This window comes from Aedes albopictus, chromosome 2 (assembly GCF_035046485.1).
Source record: "Aedes albopictus strain Foshan chromosome 2, AalbF5, whole genome shotgun sequence".
NCBI lineage: Eukaryota > Metazoa > Arthropoda > Insecta > Diptera > Culicidae > Aedes > Aedes albopictus.
In genome coordinates this window covers 261,369,759-261,392,825 of record NC_085137.1, presented here as the reverse complement: position 1 = coordinate 261,392,825, position 23,067 = coordinate 261,369,759, and the positions used below count along the sequence as shown (strand labels likewise).

At 40.0% G+C, this 23,067-nt stretch overlaps 1 protein-coding gene across 1 annotated transcript; it reads right to left on the bottom strand.

Annotated features, from left to right (window-relative positions):
• Positions 1-257: 257 nt before the first annotated feature.
• Positions 258-6,806, bottom strand: LOC134286496 (uncharacterized protein K02A2.6-like). Its single transcript, XM_062848112.1, has 3 exons — positions 6,645-6,806; positions 3,850-4,459; positions 258-3,781 (listed from the first exon to the last, which is right to left on the bottom strand). Exons 1-3 carry the CDS (start codon positions 6,804-6,806, stop codon positions 258-260), a joined length of 4,296 nt encoding a protein of 1,431 aa, XP_062704096.1.
• Positions 6,807-23,067: the final 16,261 nt, after the last annotated feature.

Sequence of the window (23,067 nt, the reverse complement as noted above, 5' to 3'; positions counted from 1 at the left end):
TGACGAATGGAAACTTGCTTGATGTTCAGGTTGTTGAGCCGGTTCAACTTCACGAGGCACAGAAGAACTTTGCGGTGGCATCGTAAGCTGCTCTGGTGTCGATGCTACCGGAATCAACGAAGGCTTCTGTAGGTTACAAGAGTCAAGCAGAATCTCCAACGGTAGCTGAGTTCGGTCACGTCCTCGATTCTCAATAAGTTCTGGACCAGGATTAGAGGTGCTCGAGCGACTGCGTAGTTGATTGACGTGTGCTCGTATCAACCGACGATCCTCTGCCCATACGCTGTACATAACGAGGCCAATCCGTTCGCAGACCACGCCTGGGGCCCAGCGCCACTTATTTTTGGTAAACAGCTTCGCATACACAAGGTCATGTGCAGCAAAGCGACGCTTCTGTGAGTCTTGCTCTGGTTCGGCTGCAACGGCAGATGAAACAGGTGGAGGACGAAGTAGATCCAAATTCGTACGTATGCGGCGTCCGAACATCGCTTCGGCACCGACCACAATCCAAACGTTTCTATCGTGTCCGACCCTAGGAGATGGAGGTTTTCCTTGGAGACTCGGATTAGGCTGCGCATGTTCTTCTCACGTTCGCAGACCACGCCTGGGGCCCAGCGCCACTTATTTTTGGTAAACAGCTTCGCATACACAAGGTCATGTGCAGCAAAGCGACGCTTCTGTGAGTCTTGCTCTGGTTCGGCTGCAACGGCAGATGAAACAGGTGGAGGACGAAGTAGATCCAAATTCGTACGTATGCGGCGTCCGAACATCGCTTCGGACGGGGATTTTCCATCGACGACTTGCCGGTTTGGGGTTGTTCGATACACCAACAGAAAAACGTCCAATGCTTCTTGCAGCGTACTTGTATTCCTCCCCTCCTGAATCTTCTTCACCGAACGCTTGAAGGTATCCACGAACCTCTCCGCTTGTCCGTTGGATTGAGGATGGAACGGAGCCGTGGTAACGTGGTGTATTCCGTTGTCGACACAAAACTTCTGGAACTCTATGCTCGTAAACTGTGTACCATTGTCGCTGACAACTACTTCCGGCATTCCGAGACGAGCAAATAGACTTCTCAGGATGCTGATCGTTGCTGCTGATGTAATCCGTCGCGTTTGAACAATCTCCGGCCATTTAGAGTACGCATCAACGGCCAGAAGAAAGTAGTCTCCATCTATCGGTCCCGCATAGTCTATATGAACCCGCTTCCACGGACCAGTTGGCTTTGGCCATGGAACAGGCGGCGATTTTGCTACAGACGCACAATGTTTACAGGACTTGACGTACGCAACGATTTCTTCATCTAAGGAAGGCCAGTATACAAAACTCCTAGCAATGGCCTTCATCCGCTGGATGCCTGGATGTCCCTGATGAAGCTGCAGCAGGCATCGGTTTCGATGTTTCTCAGGAATCAGCAGTCTTTCTCCGAACATAATACATCCACCTACCGTGTTCAGCGATTCTTGGCAAGCATGGAAACGAGCTATCTCTGGGTCCACAATTTTGGATTTCTCCGGCCAACCGTCTTGCAGGTAGCGATACACTTTCCGAAGCTTCGGGTCCGATTGGGTGTCCTTTTCGATAACCTTGAAACTCAGCGGGATAACATTAGAAGCTTCATTCACTACCGACCTCATATCTTCTTCCAGGATTACGCTGGCGATGACATAGTCTTCATCCGGTTTCGCATGGTTATCGATGAGCCTCGAAAGGACGTCGGCATTTCCAAATTTATCCGTCGGAACATACTCGATGACAAAGTCATACAACAACAGAGTGAGCGCCCATCGTTGTAGACGATTTGCGGTATAGATAGGGATCCCTTTCTTTGATCCAAAAATCCTCAGCAAGGGTGCGTGATCCGTCTGGAGTAGGAACTTGCGACCGAAGATCATTTTATGAAATTTGGTCACCGCAAAAATGATTGCCAGTCCTTCACGGTCCGGCTGACTGTATCGTTGTTCGGCTTCCGTTAACGCCCGTGCCGCATGCTGTACAACCTTCACTGAGCCATTAGGGAACTTGTGGCTTATAGTGGCACCTACTCCAATCGACGATGCGTCCGCAGACACTATTATCTCACGCCTCGGGTCGTAGTGAGTTAACAGGAGATCCGAGCTCAGAATCTCCTTAAACCGATCGAACGATTGCTGGCACTCGGCTGTCCACTGGAACTTGGCCCCATCCTTCAGCAACTCGTCGAGCGGGAACCTCAGAGAGCGCATATTCGGCACGAACTTTCCATAATAGTTAATGGCGCCCAAAAACGAACGAACGCCACTAACATCCGTGGAAACCGGAAGCTTCAGGATTGTTTCAATCTTCGCCGGATCTGGCCTTAATCCGTGACGATCCATCAGCAGTCCCAAGTAGCCGATTTGCTCCTTCCCGAAGGTACACTTATCGGCTCTGACCGTGAATCCAAATTCCTTCAACCGCTGCAGCACTGCTTCCAGGTTCTTCTTGTGATCCTCTGCGTCAACTCCACCGACGACCACGTCATCGAGGTACCCACTCACACATTCCAGCCCAGCCAGCATCGTATCAATTATTTGCTGAAAAGCTCCTGGCGCTGCTTTCACACCTGGCGGCAACCGGTTGTATTGGTAGAGGCCGCGATGTGTGTTAACCGTTAGAAGTTGCCGTGATTCTTCGTCGACTTCTACTTGCAGGAATGCGTCGGTCAAGTCGATCTGGCTGAACACGGTACAGTTTGCCAGACTCGCAAAAATGTCCTGTGGCAGAGGCAGCGGGTACTGATTGGGCTGCAGGGCATCGTTGAGACCCGTCGAATAATCGCCACATATCCGAATCGATCCATTCGCTTTGCGAACCACGACGATTGGAGCCGCCCAGTCTGAGTAATCCACAGGTGAGATGATTCCATCTTGCTCCAAACGGTCTAGTTCGTCGTTTACAGCCTGGCACATTGCATATGCAACCGGTCGCTTTGGGCGAAAAACTGGAGTTTTACCAGCCTTCAGGTCCAGCTTCACCTTCGCCTTCGAGCAGAGGCCCAACTTCTCGGAAAACACCTCTGGAAACTTCGCTTTCATCGCATCTGCGCACGTCGACTCGCTGCTGACTTTCCCACAGATCGTATCGAAGGGCACCGACCACAATCCAAACGTTTCTATCGTGTCCGACCCTAGGAGATGGAGGTTTTCCTTGGAGACTCGGATTAGGCTGCGCATGTTCTTCTCACCGATGCTCACGTCGCACGAAAACTGACCTAGCAGTTCGAGCGGCTTCCCCGTAGCGGCCTTCGCTACTATCGATGACGGATCCATCTGCGGACTTCCGATTTTCTTCCATGTTCTGCTTGAAATAATGGTGACGTCGGAGCCAGTGTCCAACTGCATTCTCACTGTTTCTCCATTCATCACTACCGGCACAAACTTCCTACGCTTCTGTACACTGCACGCATTCACTGTCACTACCTTCGAGTCTACGTGTCCTTTACGCCGATTGAACTGTCCACTTTTCACTTTCTCGGCACTCCGGCAGTATCCTTCTTTGTGGCCGGTTCTCGAACAATCACTGCACTTATGGTTCCTGAATGAACAGTCTCTAGCATAGTGCGGTGCTCCGCACAACCAACACAACACTTCTGGTTTTCTGGCACTATTTCCGCTTCTTTTCTCGCTACTGGAACTCGACTTGAACTTCGCAGGACTCTTCTTGAACTGCTTCCACGATCGCATGGCGTTCACAGACGCCGGATTCTCAATCATTTCCGTGTCATGCCGCAGGTTAACCATCTCTGGCACTCCTCGGAAATCTGTTCCAGCGTGACATCATCTCGCTCTTCAATGCGAGTCAGCAAGCGTGTCCTTACCTCAGCATCACGGTCGGATTTCAGCCCGCAGACGAAGACTAAACATTTGAATTGCTCTTCGGTTAGCTTCGTGAGCTCAAATTCAACGCACGACTTGTTAATGCGACAAGCGTACGTGACGTAATCTTCGGTTGGCTGCTTCACAATTTGTAAACAGCGATATCGGCGGCTGATGACGGATTCCGAGGCACCAAACAGCGAGTTGAGCTTCTTCACGGTTTCCGCAAACGAAAAGTCTTTTGGAGCTTTTGGCAGTATGAAGCTTACATACCGCTCGTGCTCGGACATTCCCAGCTTCCTCATGAGCAGACGAACCTTCGCACTCTCGTCGAGACGACTGGCATCCTTTTCAAACAAGTCCTCGTATCGCTTGTACCATGCCGAAAACGTAACACTGCTCTCCGGATCATACCTGAACTCCTTCACATTATTGGCAAGCGAGTCCAGTATCGTCTCCGGATTCGGTGGCACTTGTACATGGATCGAGGTCATGATGCTGCGAAGTAACTGCTCCTGCTGGTGCATGAACATCTGTTGCTGCTGGTTCATAGCTTCCTGCTGCCGACTAATGGCTTCCTGCTGCTGTCGAAACAGCTCCGTCACATACTGCTGTTGCTGCTGCTGAAACCACTGCACAGTGGTGGGCCTCCATACAAAAGTCGGACAAAACCTCAAATGTTAACCGAAATTGCTAAATTTAACAGGTTATGATGATTTTAGTTCCCTAAATCTATTTCTGATATGGAACTTTTCATATATTTTGATTTTACTATATTAGGGTGGTTCAAAATTTTGAAATTTGCTGATAATGGAAAGCATGTAAAAATTTTCGATAATAAGCTATCACGATGTGCTTTCTACACGTAGATTTTGATTAACCTTTTAATTTAGGGGTTCTTAAATCATGTACTGGTATTGAAATAAACTATAATAGTGTTTTTGGTGCTGTTAGGGCGGTCCAAAATCTTCAAAACTACATAAATCATTAGAAAAAATCGTTTACTTACGTTTTCTTTCAATGGATCAATTCAGATACACACCAATGTTGACTGACAAGACGTGGTCTATTCTCAGGGGCTGCCCATAGACCACGTAACATTTTAAGGTGGGTACACGGAGGTGTTTTATGGAGTCAGATAGTCTAATATAGTGAACTGCGTAAAATTTGAACTGCTTTTTATCAACCTCGTTTCAACAACTTAAGGTGGGTGCTCTTCCGAGTTTAGGTTGTAAGGTACATCGATCTCTGCTATCACTTGTCGAAGCAACCGAAACAACCCTATCTATAAAGAACTGGCAATTCATATTCGCAATATTGAAGGGTGTTTTTGATAAACGATCACCAGTGATCGGTAATCATATTGATGAACAGTAGAGTTCCAGTAAATATTTTCAAAATCTTTATCACTATGTGTGTCGTTCAGTAGAAATGTGTTTAACGAAACCGCATGAATAACATACAATAAAACTCCAAGTTTGAAAAAAAAAACAATATAAGGGGTTTCACTAAAGAGCGTAAAATATTCGTGTCATAAAATTGCGATTAAAATATTCAAAGATTGCCTTGGTGATCGCGACTTTTACGCAAAAAAATACATACTTTTTACGCCGTTTAGAGAATTCCTTTAACAGTTTATAGATGATTGTTGCTTTGAACTGTAGCGATGTGTGTGTAGAAAAGAAACGCGTAGATGTCGACAAATTTTTGTCACTATATATTGAAACTTCGATAGAAGTTCGTGAAGAGATTGCTTCCAAGGTTGTTGAGTAATTCTATCGATTAAGATGAATCGAAGAAACGATCAGTTTAAGCAAATCAGTGAGCTATGGTTTGTAGTTATTTTTACCTTGTTTTCACGATTGTTTTTGTCTTTCTTTCATTTTGAAGGTTAAAATAGTTAGTTGTATCTGGTGAAGCAACATGTAGGTAGTGTCTAAATAAATAAAGGCTTATTCATACTTAGTCATCACTCCTTTCCTCTACAGTTGACTGTTTTTAACTGGAGCACCCACCTAATTGTGTTTTTCTGGACCCACCTTCTTCTGTTTGTAAAATAATATTTAAAAAAAATAAAAAAAAAATTAAAGCTGTAGCCATTACATTATCAGACCCCCCCCCTCCCCCTATGACCATCTAACTTGGTGAAAGTCTCTTACAAGAATGAAAATTACACTAAATTGTTAGTATTCTGAAGTCAATTTGAACTATGTTCAGATAAAATTTAAACTTCAAACAATATCACTTCCTCCACAACCATGCGGCTCCATTGTGACCAGAAAGAGAAAAAAAATTTTTTTCGCGCTTAGCGCAAAAATGCGCAAGCAGTGACCTATATAGCCAAAAACTAGACAAAATTGCACGACAGATCCGGGATACGGCGTCGTTTTCTGATGTTTCCTAAACAAGTACTGGATCTCTTTAATACGAAGTTTTCCTCCAAAATTTCATAAAAGTGAATATGTGTGCATATTGTAAAAACATTATAATTTTGTGATTGAATTCCAAACAAACCTCAAAATGTAATGGTTGTGCATACCCAAAAACACAAAAAATATTGTCACATTATTCAAGTCTTCCTAACTTTTACAACGAACTCATGAAGGAAGCTCATGAAATAAAGGCAATAAATACTAATATTGTAGCACATAAAACTTCAACTTTGAAATAATCTACAAGACTCAATTTTCGACCAAATGACTAGAAAATTTGGGGTTTTCTTAGTTGAAGTATCTATAATGGAAGAAAAATATTAGAAAAATAAAATATTGAAGTCGATTTTTGAGGTTTTGTCCGGCTTCCGGCCACTGTGCACTGGATATACGGATCACTTGGTGGTGGCAGTCTCGGTGGCACTTGTTGAAGCTGCGGAGGACGAATGAACGGCTGCTGATGCATCGCTTCGCCGTTTCCCAACGATTGTTGGCCATTACCGACCGGATTAGGCTGACCATTGTCTCCGGACGACATTCTCCTCCTCTTGCGTGGGGGGTACGTTTTGCCTGAACTTTACAGCGCAAAAAACGCACTAAAATTCCACTTCCGAAGTCGCCACTTTTATGATTTCGGGCCCAAGGTGGCCGAACTCGCGAACGCGAATACTTGGCGCGAAACCACAATAATTAGTCGCGGATATTTTAGATAATTAAAACGCGCGTCGTTTCTATAAAACACATTAAAAACGACATCTTTATTCTACTGACTATCAACAAGTAAACAATATACATGAAAAGACAAACATGAATGAAAAGCACATACAGGAACGACGGCATCATAGTGTGGTAGCTCACGCTGCCAACTCGAGCTCAGCGGCGTGCTTGGTAGGGGCACTCCGCATATTCCATTGCACTCCAACATAACTAAATCAATATCTACAGTAGATAAGCAGACGTCTCATTCTACTCATATTCACATTCTTATCGTTCAACTTTTTAACGATTCTATAACTTTCCCCAGAAAACCATTCTCCAGAATGTATCATGTCCCAGAAAAGTTTAGTAAGACAAAAGAAGTGTACATCACTAAAAAGATTGATTATCGATATGGGTTGAATTACTTTATTTCAGAACTTTTGCCCTGCCCTTCGGTTCAGAAAGGGGTATGGGCGCGTTCTGCTAACTTGGTCGAGGCAGATTTCTTGTGAGAACAAGTTGCATACGGACACGCTTGTATGGAAAAAATAAATCCTCACTCTAATCGACTTTTTAGATCCCATTTAGGTCCCATATGAACTGTATAAAATTTCAGCGTAATCGGTGAAACTATAATTTAGCGCAAGCGGTTCAAAGTTTGCATAGGATTTACTATGGGAAAAGTTACACTTTCAAACAAAAAATCATAGAGGTCGCCCTTTGTCTCCTTAATTCAAATCATTCAACGCTTCTTGTAGAAAAATTATTTATGAAACTTTCCTTCGAAGACCACAAAACGATTGGATGCTTGTGGAAAAAGTTATTGATTTATTACCGATTACACTAGTTTACAGCATTTTTGAACTCGGTAAGCTGATGATCATTTTTGGTGTAGAATCATGCCCTGAGTTCGAAAACGCGAATGAAAAAATTTACAGTAGAGCGGAAATTTTTTCGACTTTCCATACAAGGTTGATGATTTGAAATCGATTTTTGTTCTATTTTTAAGCAAAGTCGCTCACTTCAAACATCTAATTCTCCGTAATCAATTCTTCGATTGAGCTGAAATTTTTACTGTAATTCGCCTACATATGATATGTCAACTAAACGTCGAGAAAGAATTTTTAAGTTGTTTTTTTCTTATTGAAAAAAATACATTTCTTCAAAAAATTTTGGGAATTTGGCTAAAATTTGAGAAGATCGTCCCTAAAGCTCGTCAATATCTTGAATTTCATCAATCTGACGCAAAACCTGTATTCAGATGATCGAATGGTATTGTATTTAGCTTTCAATTGGTAAAAAAAGATTTAAAATTGGTTGAACAAAACGCAAGTTATTTGCATTTTAGTAAATTATATATTTTAAAAAGTTATAAAACCCGATATTGAGCTAAAACTCAAAAACTGTTCTACATAAAATTTTTTGAAGGTCGGTTTCGAAATCAGCACTAAATTGTGCTTCAAAAATTTTGGTCGTTGGCAGAAGTTCACGACTTTCGTTTTATTTTGTAAACTTGTGTTAGTGATCCAACGAACGGCTTTTTGTTTTGTTTTATCAGCAGCACTGCTGCTGCCGTTGTTGCAAGGGGTGGCGGGAAGCATCACCACCCCCAGAAACAGCCGCAGCCAAGGCAGCAGCTACAGTGCTGCTAATGAAACAAAACAAAAAGCCGTTCGTTTGATTACTAATCGGTAATAAATCAATAACTTTTTTCACAAGCATCCAATCGTTTTGCGGTCTTCGAAGGAAAGTTTCATAAATAATTTTTCTACAAGAAACATTGATCGATTTGAATTAAAGAGACAAAGGGCGACCTCTGGGATTTTTTATCTGAAAGTGTAGCTTTTCCCATAGTAAATCCTATGAAAACTTTGAACCGCTTGCGCTAAATTATAGTTTCACCGATTGCGCTGAAATTTTGCACAGTTCATTTGGGACCTAATTGGAATCAGAAAAGTCGACTGGAGCGAGAATTTGATGTTTGTCCCATACTAGTGTACATCGCTGTGACATTTGAACACTTTTTAATTCGACATTTGTCGAATAAGCGGGGTACGAATTAAAAAGTGTCGTATTAAAACGTGTCGAACCAGCGGGGTAAGACGGTATATATTATGTTTCCAGTTCAAAACCGAATTAGCGACATTTTTTCTTTGACTTCCGCTGCTTTTGCCTTGCGTTGGACACAATGTCGGAAGTGGGGCGCTGTATAGAGCACCAGGCGTACAATACAGCGCCCCACTTCCGACATTAGGTTTAACGCAGGGCAAAGGCAGCGGAAGTCAAAGAAAAAATGTCGCTAATTCGGTTTTGAACTGGAAACATAATACACAGACAAACAGACGTCTCACTCTACTCACTTCCCATCGTTTCACTTTTTAACGGATTATTCAAATATTCCGTAGTTCGCAAATCGTTCGCTCATGGCGCTCGCATCGTTTTTGCTCCTGTTTGACGTTTGCTCACTACCGCCATCTACTCAGTAGATTTGCGTACCACAGCATAATTAGCATTGGGCGATTACGTTTGCGTGACGATGATTTTTATCGCATTTTCTTCCAAGTGACACGTCTGTTTGTCTGTGGTATATACGTGTTATGGCTAACCGCATACACGGTAATAAAAAGGTTATGATATTTATGATAGTGTGTTTAAAACTAATCGTTAAGGAGTCTTATAAATCGTAAATGTGTTACTTAAATAATCTTTACGTTGCAATTTTATCAGTGTACCGGTCGCTTCAGTATGGCCAGCGGCGTCATGGTCGCATTTTTTTCCGCAGTCAAGTTCGCAGATTGTGAACAATCCTCGGTACTCACTTTACGTAGTTTATGTTTAGTCCCTTACTGTCAGAGCTGTCAGATCAGTGTAACACGCTAAATAAAATGTACACAAAAGGCAATTTACACGGAAAAAAATACACGGTTATGAATATTTATTGGGTACCGGACTGGTCACCGAAAATTTGATCGTTTTCTTTGGTACATCGAGGTCTTGGAATTAGTCTATGGTATGGCCTCCAAAGTAGCCGTTTTATAAAAAGAGTAACTTAAAAATGATTTTAAACATTTTTATTATATGCGCTATTCCTCGTTGCCACTAGCTACTCAGCGACATTCATTTTTTGACAATCAAATTGATTTTTATATGAAAACGGCTACTTTGTAACGGTTACTTAAGTAACCAGTAGAATACAAGTAGCCGGTAAATCCACAATACACGCACCATGAAAAATGCACGCATGTGGTACACAGCGTGAGCGCGGCGTCGCTGCAGGTAGTCAAAGACGTGACTGCTCGAGGGTTAACATATTGCAGAGATTCCACCTGTTTAGACTCCTTCGCGAATATTAGTAGCGTGGATTTTTCTTGCGTGGGCCCACAGATATAAACCCGGATAAAAACTAACCATAGAATGTATAGTGAAAACCATTCCTGATCCATACAGTGTACCAGCTACAATAAAGTGTATTGTAATGATATGGTTCGCTATACTATACATTTACATTGGATTTTTATGTAACAATATATTATACTGTTTTTCTTACGTTTGAACCATTCACTTTTCCGAAACATTATTTTCCGTGAATTTTTAATTATTTCTGGTGTTCGATTTGAATAGGTCGTATGTTTGCTGTGATTCCTATATGCAGATTCGACCTATTCAAATCAAACACCAGATTTATTCAGTTTAAGTTTTTTTCCGTGCTTTGTTTTGTTGATGTTTGTGACTTTTTTGATGCAAAGGAAAGCAAAGAGAAAAAAAGTGAATATGTTGAAACATCAATTTAATGTCAATAACATGTTTAAATCAGTGGTAAACCAGATGTCCTAAGAATTGCAGGTCCAAGCAGGGGTCCAAGAGATATAGCAGGCTAGGTGTGTAGAGTGCGACGAGAGAAATACGAATGTAGGCCAACCCGGAAAGATGCAGGTCAGATTACCGTAAATCAATGGATGAATTCAACACTATTCTTGCTGTATTTGCATTTACAGGGCTGTTACACGTGGCGCGGATTTTGCGTTTTTCGCGGTTTTTGCGTTTCGCGCGGATTTCGCGCGTTTTTGCTAATTTCGGCGCGGATTTTGCGGAAATCGTTTTCAAATGCACTTACATTAAATATTTGGACATGAGGCTCAACACAATCAGTGAAAAGTAATGAACATTTTAAAATTAGAGTTATAGGGCTGGGCTTTCTTGGTGAGACTGAAAGCTGTTTTTTTATGAAAATGGTAAAAAGACGCCAAATTTTGGATAAACATTTGGTTGAATTTTGTAGTCACATTTAATAGAATCTCATAAAAAAAATCATTGGCATAGACTGTATGTGTCGTGAGAAATCAATCTTATTGGTTTTCTGACACAGTATGTCGTTAAAATTCAGATATTCCTGAAAAAAAAATACAGGTGAGACGTCCTGAAGACTTTTAAGATTGCATTCTTAGAAAATTCCACGTATTAAAGCTTGGAAAAACTCTAGTGTTTTTTTTTTAACATGCAGCACTTTTTTCATTCATTTTATGGATGAGTTTAACGGAGTTCACGAAATTCCTGAATCAGTTATTTGTGGAATTTATGTAGAATCGATTTTTTTGCTAAAATTCTGGTAGAATTATCCTAAAAATACGTAAACTTCTGATGTAAAATTTCTCTTTGATTTCCAGTCGGAACACTCGTTTTGAGGAGAGTTGCGTGAACGATTATTAAAGGGTTCCCTAGTAACCATTAGCACTATATTTCGCCACTTTTGACTCACAGGGTTATTAAGCGGCCAATGTAGCGCATGTCAGCTCCTTAATAGCATTATATTCGCCTCTAGGTGAATTATAGTGCCTCGTGGTTACTTGGGTTTCTTGGCAGAATTTGAGGATTTTTTTTTGCAGAATACTTGTAGAAATCGTTGAAGTTTTCGGAATCCTGTCAAAATCTTCACTGAATTTCCAGACAGTTTTTTTTAAGTGCTTCATTTTTTATAAATATACCTCTTAGAAGTAAAGTTTATTGGTGAAATAATCAATTAATTCCACTAGTATTACTCTATTTGTATCTTTATAAAATAAGTTTCTGTAGAAAATAATCCATGAAATTCTTAAAAAGTTTCTGATAATTTTCTTTCGATTCTCTCGAACGATCTTTTGGTTTTTACTAGATTTCATCCCAGGATTTCTAGCATAACGTTGGTTATTAATTGTTTCAAAACATTCGCCAAGAATGCTCCCTTTTCGGAATCCTAGAGATCAGGAAAACCTCTTCTCGTTAAATTGCAGATACACTGATTGATAAACAATCAAAGAACGATCGATTCAAAACTTTATTTCAATAAAAAGAACTAGCCTGTTTGCAACATTTTTCAATTCTTGTTTAATGTGTAGGTTTTCATCTAAAGTCATAGATTAATAATAGTTAAAAAATATTTTTCATTAGAAATGCTCTTTATCTGGAGTACATCAAAAGTCTGGCTTTTTATGAGCTTCAGTCGTCAAAACCATATGTTTTTGTACTGGCGCGGATTTGATGACCTCGGCGCGGATTTCAAATGGCTTGGCGCGGATTTTGCGGTTTCCAAATCGAACCTTTTGTAACAGCCCTGCATTTAGGGGAGCTTTCTCCTCTTCTCTCATGTGAACTTGCCTTCGACCACAATCGAATCAAGAGCGATTGACAAACTTTATCTTTGACGTAGAGCCATCTTTAACACTCGCTTTAACATATGGACTGGACTGAACACTGAAATGACTTTTAATATAGGTTCGTCTGCGGGTTCGCTTTTCAACCTAATTTATGTTTGAATCGAACTTGACAGTTATCTCATGAGTTGTTATGTATTTCAAACTTAAGTCAAACTGGTGCCTCAATATTGCAATAACAGTTAAGCACGCTATAATGATACTTATGTACCTCGTCACCCACTTCATGCAACTACATTAGTGGTCTAATAACAATATATGGTTTATGTAATGTAAAACAATACAACATACCAAAAGAAAACCATTCCAAAACCATTTAATTAAATGTATAACCAGTAGTAAAATTACAATTAAAAACTATTTATTTACGGTACATTTTATTGTTTGAAACCATTCATGTACCATACAATGTACGGTATATTTAAACCCATGTATCAGTATTTTGAACAATTCATTAACAATAAAATGTATGGTTTTGCAAAAAAATATATATGGAGAAAAATATGTTTTTATATTGTTACGATACTTAACAACCTGTATAATATATTGTAAAAATCTTATTTACAATTCACGGTATGGTGTTTTACATTACATCTAGATGTTTTTGTATTTTTTTATTTTTACAGTTTTGTTTATTGTAAAAATATGGTTCTAAATAGTACTGTTACAATACAACGTTCGGTTTTTCTACTGTATTTTTTATCCGGGAAAACAGATCGCGTCCCAGTCAATATTTTACTCTGCCTTGTTGAATACACCTTTGGCGGATGTATTGCGTTGTAAACAAATGTATATAATGCACCCACGCCGAAAATGAGCCTAATCATTTTGTTGCGCCGGAATCTATAAATCTCCTCAATGGGCAATACATAAGCGACCCGATTTTGTCAGCCCCTTTCCGGAACACATTTTTTGTTCTCCTCAAAAATCTAAACAGATTTTCAAACTTTTAATCCCTCTACGATTTGCCTTTCAGTAGTAGTTTGATGATGAACGTGAATAAATGGACCAAAGTTTGACACTAAGGAGAGCAAATAATTCGTCGCTAAATGGGGCTGACAAAATCGGGTCCTTACTGTATTGTTAGGTTTCATAGAATTCCTGTTCATTTGTAATTTGTTATTTATAATTTTATTGAAAACAATAACCTGCTAGTATACAGTAGTAAACTTACCATTCCATTCATACCTATTCAAATACCTACCAGTTTTACAAATGGTTCGCCGCCAATTTACAGTAATGTTACATAGGCGGCTAAAATAGGTTACCAAGTGTGTGTGTGTCCTATACGGCGAAGAGTGTTTTGCTAAGTGGTGCCACATAAACGTCGGTTTTTATGTTGTAAACTTCACGTTAATTTTGTTCTGTCGAGCTCTGTTCATGCTACAACGTTGTCTGATTACTGTGCTTATGCTGTTCCTGCTAGTATCTCGGTGCATATTTAGAAACTGAAGATCATAGTTCATCGTTATCCGATATCACTCCACTTGCTACAAATATCTACGAACGTACACAACAAGATGGTTTGCAATAGCTGCAGTATGGCAATAGTGTCTGGTGAAGCTGTGATTGCCTGTGAAGGTTATTGTAAAGGGTCGTTCCACGCTAAGTGTGTGAAATTATCAACTGATGAAAAAGTTAGTTGCATAAAAAATCCCTTCATTTTTTGGATATGCATCAGCTGCAGTAAAGTGTTGCGTGAAAGTGTTGCGGTTGGGATTGATGTCAAGCTTCGCAATCGTGCTATGCTCTCCTCAACGTGGCCAAGCGGAGTTTGGTTTAGAGAGTTTAGAGAAAGGAATTTCACTCGGCAACCTCGAACACGTTAATGCTATACATTGTACATTGTTATTTGTCATATTGTATTGTTGTGAACGTAATGTTGTCTAATGTTTAAATCGTCAGTGAATGTACATCTTGCAGAAATACATATTTAGAATTAAGTACACAATTCAATTAGATCTTAAAGATCCGTTGGATATTAATAAACATAAATAAATAAATAAAAATCGGTCGTATTCCCGAACAAAATTTTTCGCAATATGGTCCACTGCACGAATTTAGGCTGGCCTATGCTTACTCCCACAGAAAATTTGACGTGTGTGAGGTGCCGGCAGCGCTCAAACGTCAAATTTCGAGTGAGGGTAAGCAGGCCAGTATAAATTCGTGCAGTAATCCATAGTATGCTGTTTCTTTTTGCTCAGTTCGTCGAGATAAGTTGATTGGTATGAGACTCGGCCTGCGGACCTCGGATCGAAAGCCGAATTTCGAGCGATATCTATACCATAGACTAATTTCTATACACTAAAAATAATTCGCATCTAGTTTGTAAATGCCGCGCACATAGATTTTTGCAATCAAGCTTTGCACATAAATTTCACTGGCGTGGCACATAGAACCAGATTTCTAGCTCATCTTAGTTTCTACATGCAATGCACATAAATAATATTGGTCCGTACTTTTTAATTTTGAAGGTAAACCTATTGAATTTTAAATGTCATCACAAATACATACTATATGTGATTTTCTAGAAAATAAATAATTCAGACTAATTATTTTATGATGAAAAAACTGTATTTCGAACTAGAATCAATAACTATGGTGATTACGAGGGTGATTGCATTGATCTTTCCAAAAGCGTCGTTTCGGTAATAGAGCTTTCCAGCAGGGTTTGTCCGGTCCAAACGAACATATTTCTGCCAAAACTTCCGGAAGTTCGTCTGTGGTGAAAGCTTTGCCGCGCTGTAACCTCGATCTGGATCTGTTGGCATATTTTGATTATCATTACGAAACAGAAAATGATTACGAATGATAACGTATTTTACCTTAATTAGACTGCAGGAATTCGACCGGGAGACATGAAAAAGCGACCGTAAACTCGGTGAACGCGACCAGCAACAAAACTCTTGCTCCACCATTTTTCCGTTGATGAAATGTTTTAAACGTTTTTAAATATCAATCGATACATTCGAAATTTATATTCAGTTAACATAGGTTGTAAAGGTATCATTTTTAGAATTCATAGCTGTGCATACAAAAAATATGTGCAACTCAATTATATTTAATGCGAACACTTTAAAATCTAAAAGTCGCACATAAAATGAGGATTTGAGCCACCGATTCGCTTTTATCTGCTTTGCGCACATAAAAACTAATGGAGTTTTCATTTCAGTGTACCTTCTTTCTATACCCTTCTTGGGTGTAAGAAGGGTAAAAACGTTTTTTTTTCTGATGTGCTTTAAAAACAATTAAATTTTATTGTCGTCGCGATTGAAACCCGAAGTTTCCCCACATCCGACAATCGAATTTTCTCAAAATTCATACGTCGTCGGACGTAGTGCGCTGGACAGCGGACCTGGCCCTCCATCCAGCGCACTGTGCCCGACGTACGTCCGATACACGGTTTAGGAGTGTGGTAGTTTAGCCACAGACAAACAGACGTGTCACTTGGAAGAAAATGCGATAAAGATCATCGTCACGCAAACGTAATCGCCCAATGCTAATTATGCTGTGGTACGCAAATCTACTGAGTAGATGACGGTAGTGAGCAAACGTCAAACAGGAGCAAAAACGATGCGAGCGCCATGAGCGAACGATTTGCGAACTACGGAATATTTGAATAATCCGTTAAAAAGTGAAACGATGGGAAGTGAGTAGAGTGAGACGTCTGTTTGTCTGTGGTTTAGCCAAGAGTTTTTTTTTCTTTGGGCTTGTCTTTTCGACTGGCTAAGACCATTAGTTGGTCCATCTCGCCAGCCAAGAGTTTAGCCACAGACAAACAGACGTGTCACTTGGAAGAAAATGCGATAAAAATCATCGTCACGCAAACGTAATCGCCCAATGCTAATTATGCTGTGGTACGCAAATCTACTGAGTAGATGGCGGTAGTGAGCAAACGTCAAACAGGAGCAAAAACGATGCGAGCGCCATGAGCGAACGATTTGCGAACTACGGAATATTTGAATAATCCGTTAAAAAGTGAAACGATGGGAAGTGAGTAGAGTGAGACGTCTGTTTGTCTGTGGTTTAGCAGTACACTCAGAAATAAAAGTATACACGGAATTACTATTATTTATGCATTTTGTATCCGCATCTCTCTCACTCTTTTTCTGTTTTGATGCTATCTGCCGTTTAGCCTGGGTTGAAGAGAAGTGTTTCGTCAACCCAGGCGAAGCACCAGATAGCATGAAAACAGAAAGGGAGTGAGAGATGCGGGTACAAAATGCATAAATAATAGGTATTCCGTGTATACTTTTATTTCTGAGTGTAGGCCGTGCCTCTTGAAATCATCATTATTACTCAAGACGTCAACTGGAGAAGTAACACATTGGCGACGAAGGAATCCACGTTTGGTTCGGATGTGCATCCCTGTCATCGAAACGATTATCGGAGCGTTTGGCGAAACGACGCAACGATTTGGAAGATCCATCAGATTACATACAATAGAAAAATCAAGATCTGTTGTCCGTGCAAGGACGTGCAGGTGCAGCAAGTGAAGCTGACATCAAGAAGGAACTTTTTTCGCTAAGCAGCAGCGTAAGCTTCTCATCAGGAGGTTCGGGATGAACCTGCCTACGGCAGAAAATCCCTAAATAAAAAAGAAAAAAAAAAAAAAAAAAATCTCATCAGGACGACCGGCGTTCATTAAGGAGGTTCGGAAGCAAATCGTTACTGGTATCGGTTCCCCGGATACCCGGATGAAGAGGTCATCATTCAGCATCGCAGGAACGAAGTTTGAAGACCGTGGTAATTATGTACTGTCTGATTCCCGACGGATTGCATTTGATCGGGTCAGCCAAAAAAAATCTCGCTTAAAATAAGTGTGATGCCGTAGCAATGGATTCGATCCGTTGGGCCCGGTGGTAAAATGCTCAAAAGGAGCAACCGAAGCGACAGATACGATCTGTCGGGTCCGGTAGTATCATTAATGAAGCTTGCCTTATAAGGGAGCAGCCGTAGCAACAGATACGATCTGCTGGGTCCGGTGAAAAACTTCACCTCAAAAGGGAAGTTACCTTAGGGAAGATTCAAAAATTACGTCCATCGTTTTTCGAGATTTCTAGACCCCCCCTCCCCCCTCTGTCACGCAATTTCCCTATACCCAATACACGTACTGTCACACTTTCCAAGACCCCCCCCCCTCCCCCAAATGTTGGACGTAATTTTTGAACGTTCCCTTAGCAACGGATTCGATCCGTTGGGTCAGGTTGTCAAAGAAAAAGTTTACTCTAGAAGAGAGCGTGGAGTCAAATGCTTGCCTAAGAAAGAAGCAGCCGTAGCGACAGATTCGATCTGTTGGGTCCGGTGGAAAACTTCACCTCAAAAGGGAAGTTACCTTAGCGACGGATTCGATCCGTTGGGTCAGGTTGTGTAAAGAAAAAGTGCAGTTTACCTTCAGAAGGAAGCTTTTAGTAAAATGCTTGTCGTAGAAGGGAACAGTCGTTACAAACGGACGAGATGTGTCAGTGCAATTCTGAAGGAATTTTGACGAAACATTAAGGGTATTCTTAAAGAATTTCTTAAATAATTTTAAATCTTCGTAGAATCGGTGGAGAAATAATGCCTGACGATTATATTTTTAAAAGTCTTCGACAAATCTATTGGATATCCGTGCGATTCTATTAATGATTGTTGTTATATCGGAAGGATATTTCTAATATTTAACTCGCTGAAAATATAGAAGCAGTACAAGTTGAAGCTTCACATTTCAAATAAATGTCTGCTAAAGTTAATATGCCGTTGTTAAAGAAAACGAGATGTGGTAGTTTAGCCAAGAGTTAAGCAGTAGGCCGTGCCTCTTGAAATCATCAATATTACTCAAGACGTCAACTGGAGAAGTAGCACAAGGAGAAACATTGATTTTCGCGTAAAAATTCCGATTTTCAACTGCACGAACAATAGGGAAGTGGAACCACAGACAAACAGACGTGTCACTTGGAAGAAAATGCGATAAAAATCATCGTCACGCAAACGTAATCGCCCAATGCTAATTATGCTGTGGTACGCAAATCTACTGAGTAGATGGCAGTAGTGAGCAAACGTCAAACAGGAGCAAAAACGATGCGAGCGCCATGAGCGAACGATTTGCGAACTACGGAATATTTGAATAATCCGTTAAAAAGTGAAACGATGGGAAGTGAGTAGAGTGAGACGTCTGTTTGTCTGTGGTACCACAGCATAATTAGCATTGGGCGATTACGTTTGCGTGACGATGATTTTTACCGCATTTTCTTCCAAGTGACACGTCTGTTTGTCTGTGCCAAAAACTCAAACAAACACGCATAACTGGATATCTAAAAAGCTGTGCGCCAAGCAGCTGTAAAACTTCTTTTGAATTTTAGCACTTTTGAGCATTAAAATTGAATGAAAATGTCACTTTGTTTAGCGTTTGTAGACGCCATGATTATTCGGCTTTGTGGGTAGCCTATACACATGATCATAAATGCCATGATTCTGGAACATTTCGAATTAACTTTTCAATAACTGAACATTTGATGCGACGGTGAAAGATGCTATCACAGACAAACAGACGTCTCACTCTACTCACTTCTCATCGCTTCACTTTTTAACGGATTATTCAAATATTCCGTAGTTCGCAAATCGTTCGCTCATGGCGCTCGCATCGTTTTTGCTCCTGTTTGACGTTTGCTCACTACTGCCATCTACTCAGTAGATTTGCGTACCACACGGAGAATAAAATAAAGTCAAGTCAATCATATTGCGGTCCCAGACAAGCATATTTGTGCACTGACTTTTATATAATCCTATTTCGAGATTGTATTGCGCATAATATAATAGGTCGAAGAATAATCGAAGCTTAAATTAAACAGAATTGATGATCTCTCTAGTACAAGAAGTATGGTTGATTCAACCATAATATGCTTACATCAACAATATTTATGGTTGATGATTTGACAGTTCACTTATTGTCATGGTGGATTCAAGCATGTTTATGTTTAACTTGACCCTCAACTTGAGGCTTGAACTAATTATACCGGATGATTGATTTAAGGTGCTTTAAGCATACATAGAGAATCGCTGTTATTTCTTTTAAATAATTATGAAAATCTTAAAATTTTTGGATAAACGTTTCAATAATAGTAGAATTTATGTGCAATATGTTCCAATAAGTCTATTTAACGAAAGCTTACGCTCACTTCAACAGCACGCAGCAGGAAAATGCAAGAATCTTGTTGAAAGAAAAACTTTGTCAAAAATGCCCTTTCTCCGTTGCAAAGTCCACTTTTCTCACTTTTTCTTATCGGAATATACACCTCAGAAGAACAAACAAACCGTTCCTTGAGAGAAAAGTAAATTTACTTCCAGATGTGCCTGTATCCGGTAGGTACTTGAAAACAAATTGGGGCAAAATTGAAATTCGATGTGAACAAATGATTTTGGATACATTAACTTTATCTCACCTACCGTTTCTACAATGCAGGCGTATCATAATTCACATAATAAAATATAAATATTACACTAAAATGCCATATTAGAGAAACATTTACACAATCAGCACAACTTTTTCCTTGAAGAACATCGTTGTCGTTACTTTCAATCGACGCCGCCATGATGATTCCTTGTGGCTGAGTAAGCAGTAGCCAAAGTAATGACATATATGCTTGGTTTAATTTTATTATGGTTGGTATTCAAAATTGTTGATTCAAATAAAAAATATGCTTAATGTAATCATCAAATCGTTGTGAAACAACCATTTGAAGTAATTATTTCAAGAATATCACCGAAGCTTAAGCGAACTATCAAAAAAGTTATATTAATCAGACGACATTTCTGTCCGTGCACAGCATAATTAGCATTGGGCGATTACGTTTGCGTGACGATGATTTTTATCGCATTTTCTTACAAGTGACACGTCTGTTTGTCTGTGATGCTATTTTGAACTTGTACATTTGTTTTCAACGAATAATAACTATTTTACAAATTGAATGTGGGCCGAATATTGAGGACATTTTTTTTACTATGTACAGTAGACGTTCGATAACTGCAACATGTTTACGTTTCACTTAGCGAACGAAAATCCGATACCTGCAACGCCTGACAGTGCCAACAAACCATCAACTGACGTAAAATGAACGCGAACTTCATCCGACTGTTCATTTGGGCCAACATGGCGCACCATTTTGACGGATGGCGGTACGATAACTGCAAAATTGTTGCACTTACCGGACTTGCAGTTAAAAAGCATTGCAGTTAAACCGTTTGCACCGACCGAACGTCTACTGTACCCAAATCTTGGCCCATTAGTAAAGTGACGTCAACAACACCGATAAAGTGATGTCTACAACATTGCTTGCGTAAGAACCAGAAAGAACGAGCAGAAGGATAGATTTTGTGTGCAGTGATTGAAAAAATATTACACAATAATAGGGTTGTGTTGTTTTCGTTACTAAATTTAGAAAGAACTTTAGTTTAAGTGATTTATTTATAGTTTTTTTTGAAAATTTGGCTCCGAAAACGTAATTTAAAAGTAAGATTGGTGAACAAACAGAGATAATTCTTCAGCAGAAATATTGAAAAAATGAGATAATAAGTCGTTCTACCCGCATAGTGAAATACAGTTTGTGGTAATCTCCACACAGTATGTCTCCTTTATCTGTTACTGTTACTGTACCTCGAACAGATGCTTTACTGTTGAAACTATGAAACTCGAAGCATTCAATCATAAAGAACGGTCTATGTAACGCATACCAAGCTGTAACAATATGTTATATTGTGCAAAAGTTGTCGTATAATATAGTGATGAAAACTCAGTAGACATGGTGGCAATATAGAATGACCATTTCTCAAAAGGTTTGTAATTTTATTTGTGCAACACACTTACACATGCGCGTTTCACTATATGCACGGTCAGAAAATTCACTCATTTTCGAGCTAAAGTGGGACAACTCAAAAATGAGTAAATTTTATTTCCAGCGATAGCGCTGTCCCAAGTGCGAAAATCTCATCAGTTTAAGTCGTATAATATTCTTGCTGATGTGTAGAATATTATACGGCTTAAATTGGTTGGATTTTTGCACTTGGGCCAGCGCTATCGCTGGAAATGCAATTTACTCATTTTTTGAGCTGTTCCAGTTTAGCTCAATTTTGTGTGAATCTTACTCATTTTAGAGTAACACTTTCTTAGCGTGTGCCACTTAAGTTCAACAGTTTGCCAAATAGTAGCTTGCATTGGTATCTGTACCGGTCGAACTTTGCAGTCTGCACTTAGTAGAAAAAAAAAGCAAAATCTCCTGCCCACGATCGAAGTGAACAACTATCTGAAAATTTGCCTCGGAAAACGTATTGAAGCAGTCTGGCTGAAACAAGGGAGCGGTCTGGCTGAAACAAGGGTAAGTTTTTCTTGATTTGTACATTTGTTTTTTTGTGCCATATCTCATCGGATGCACATTGTTTTGCAGGATTCCGGAACTTAAAGTCAGCGGTAGAAACCTGATCCGGCCTGACTATGCGATTGCGAGGCGTTCCAATAACGGGTGTAGTGAAGGATTCGGCCTGTGGCAGGCGGAAATTGGAAGCTGCTTGCGTTAAAAAATCCGCTGTCACCACAGTAATCGTCAATTAATAAATCAATCGCCGTAGGTATTAACTAGCCTAGCTTGAAGCGCTGAATTTTTTGAATAAAAAATCCGATGAACTCACAACCGCTTTTTTTTATTTTTAAACGGTTCAAATATAGCAGAACCATATATCATAAGCTTAAAATACCATGAAAGACCAAACCACAGACAAACAGACGTCTCACTCTACTCACTTCCCATCGTTTCACTTTTTAACGGATTATTCAAATATTCCGTAGTTCGCAAATCGTTCGCTCATGGCGCTCGCATCGTTTTTGCTCCTGTTTGACGTTTGCTCACTACCGCCATCTACTCAGTAGATTTGCGTACCACAGCATAATTAGCATTGGGCGATTACGTTTGCGTGACGATGATTTTTATCGCATTTTCTTCCAAGTGACACGTCTGTTTGTCTGTGACCAAACATCAATTATAACCCATACAGTGTTTGTTTTCTTCTAGATTTATTGTTAAACTGTTCCCTTACCATTTATTGTGCAGTGAATTGTCTGAAAAACTGGATAATATATTGACCATATCCTATACAGTATTGCGAAAAATTTGTTCGGGAAAACGAGCAATTTTTTATGGTAACCTATCTTAACCGCCTATTCCACATACTGTAAATTAGCGGATTACCGTTTGCCAAACAGGCAAATCTGTACATGGAATGGTTAGCTTACTGTTATCTCCGACAGTCTGAGAAATGGTTAAATGACAATTGCTAATTGTCATATACAGTATGAGAAACAATGCATTTACAGTTTGTGATTATGCGGGTAGTGCATGGAAAGCAATAGGCCAACGTTGTATCCACTAATAGGCCCATTTTTGT

What these genes read in the sequence shown, in the direction of transcription:
- LOC134286496 (XM_062848112.1), bottom strand. Translation starts at nt 6,806, where the DNA reads ATGTCGTCCGGAGACAATGGTCAGCCTAATCCGGTCGGTAATGGCCAA. An exon ending in ATCCGTATATCCAGTGCACA is followed by an intron (nt 4,460 to 6,644) that starts GTGGCCGGAAGC and finishes CAGTGGTTTCAG; the next exon opens with CAGCAGCAACAGCAGTATGT. An exon ending in CTGCGGGCTGAAATCCGACC is followed by an intron (nt 3,782 to 3,849) that starts GTGATGCTGAGG and finishes ACGCTGGAACAG; the next exon opens with ATTTCCGAGGAGTGCCAGAG.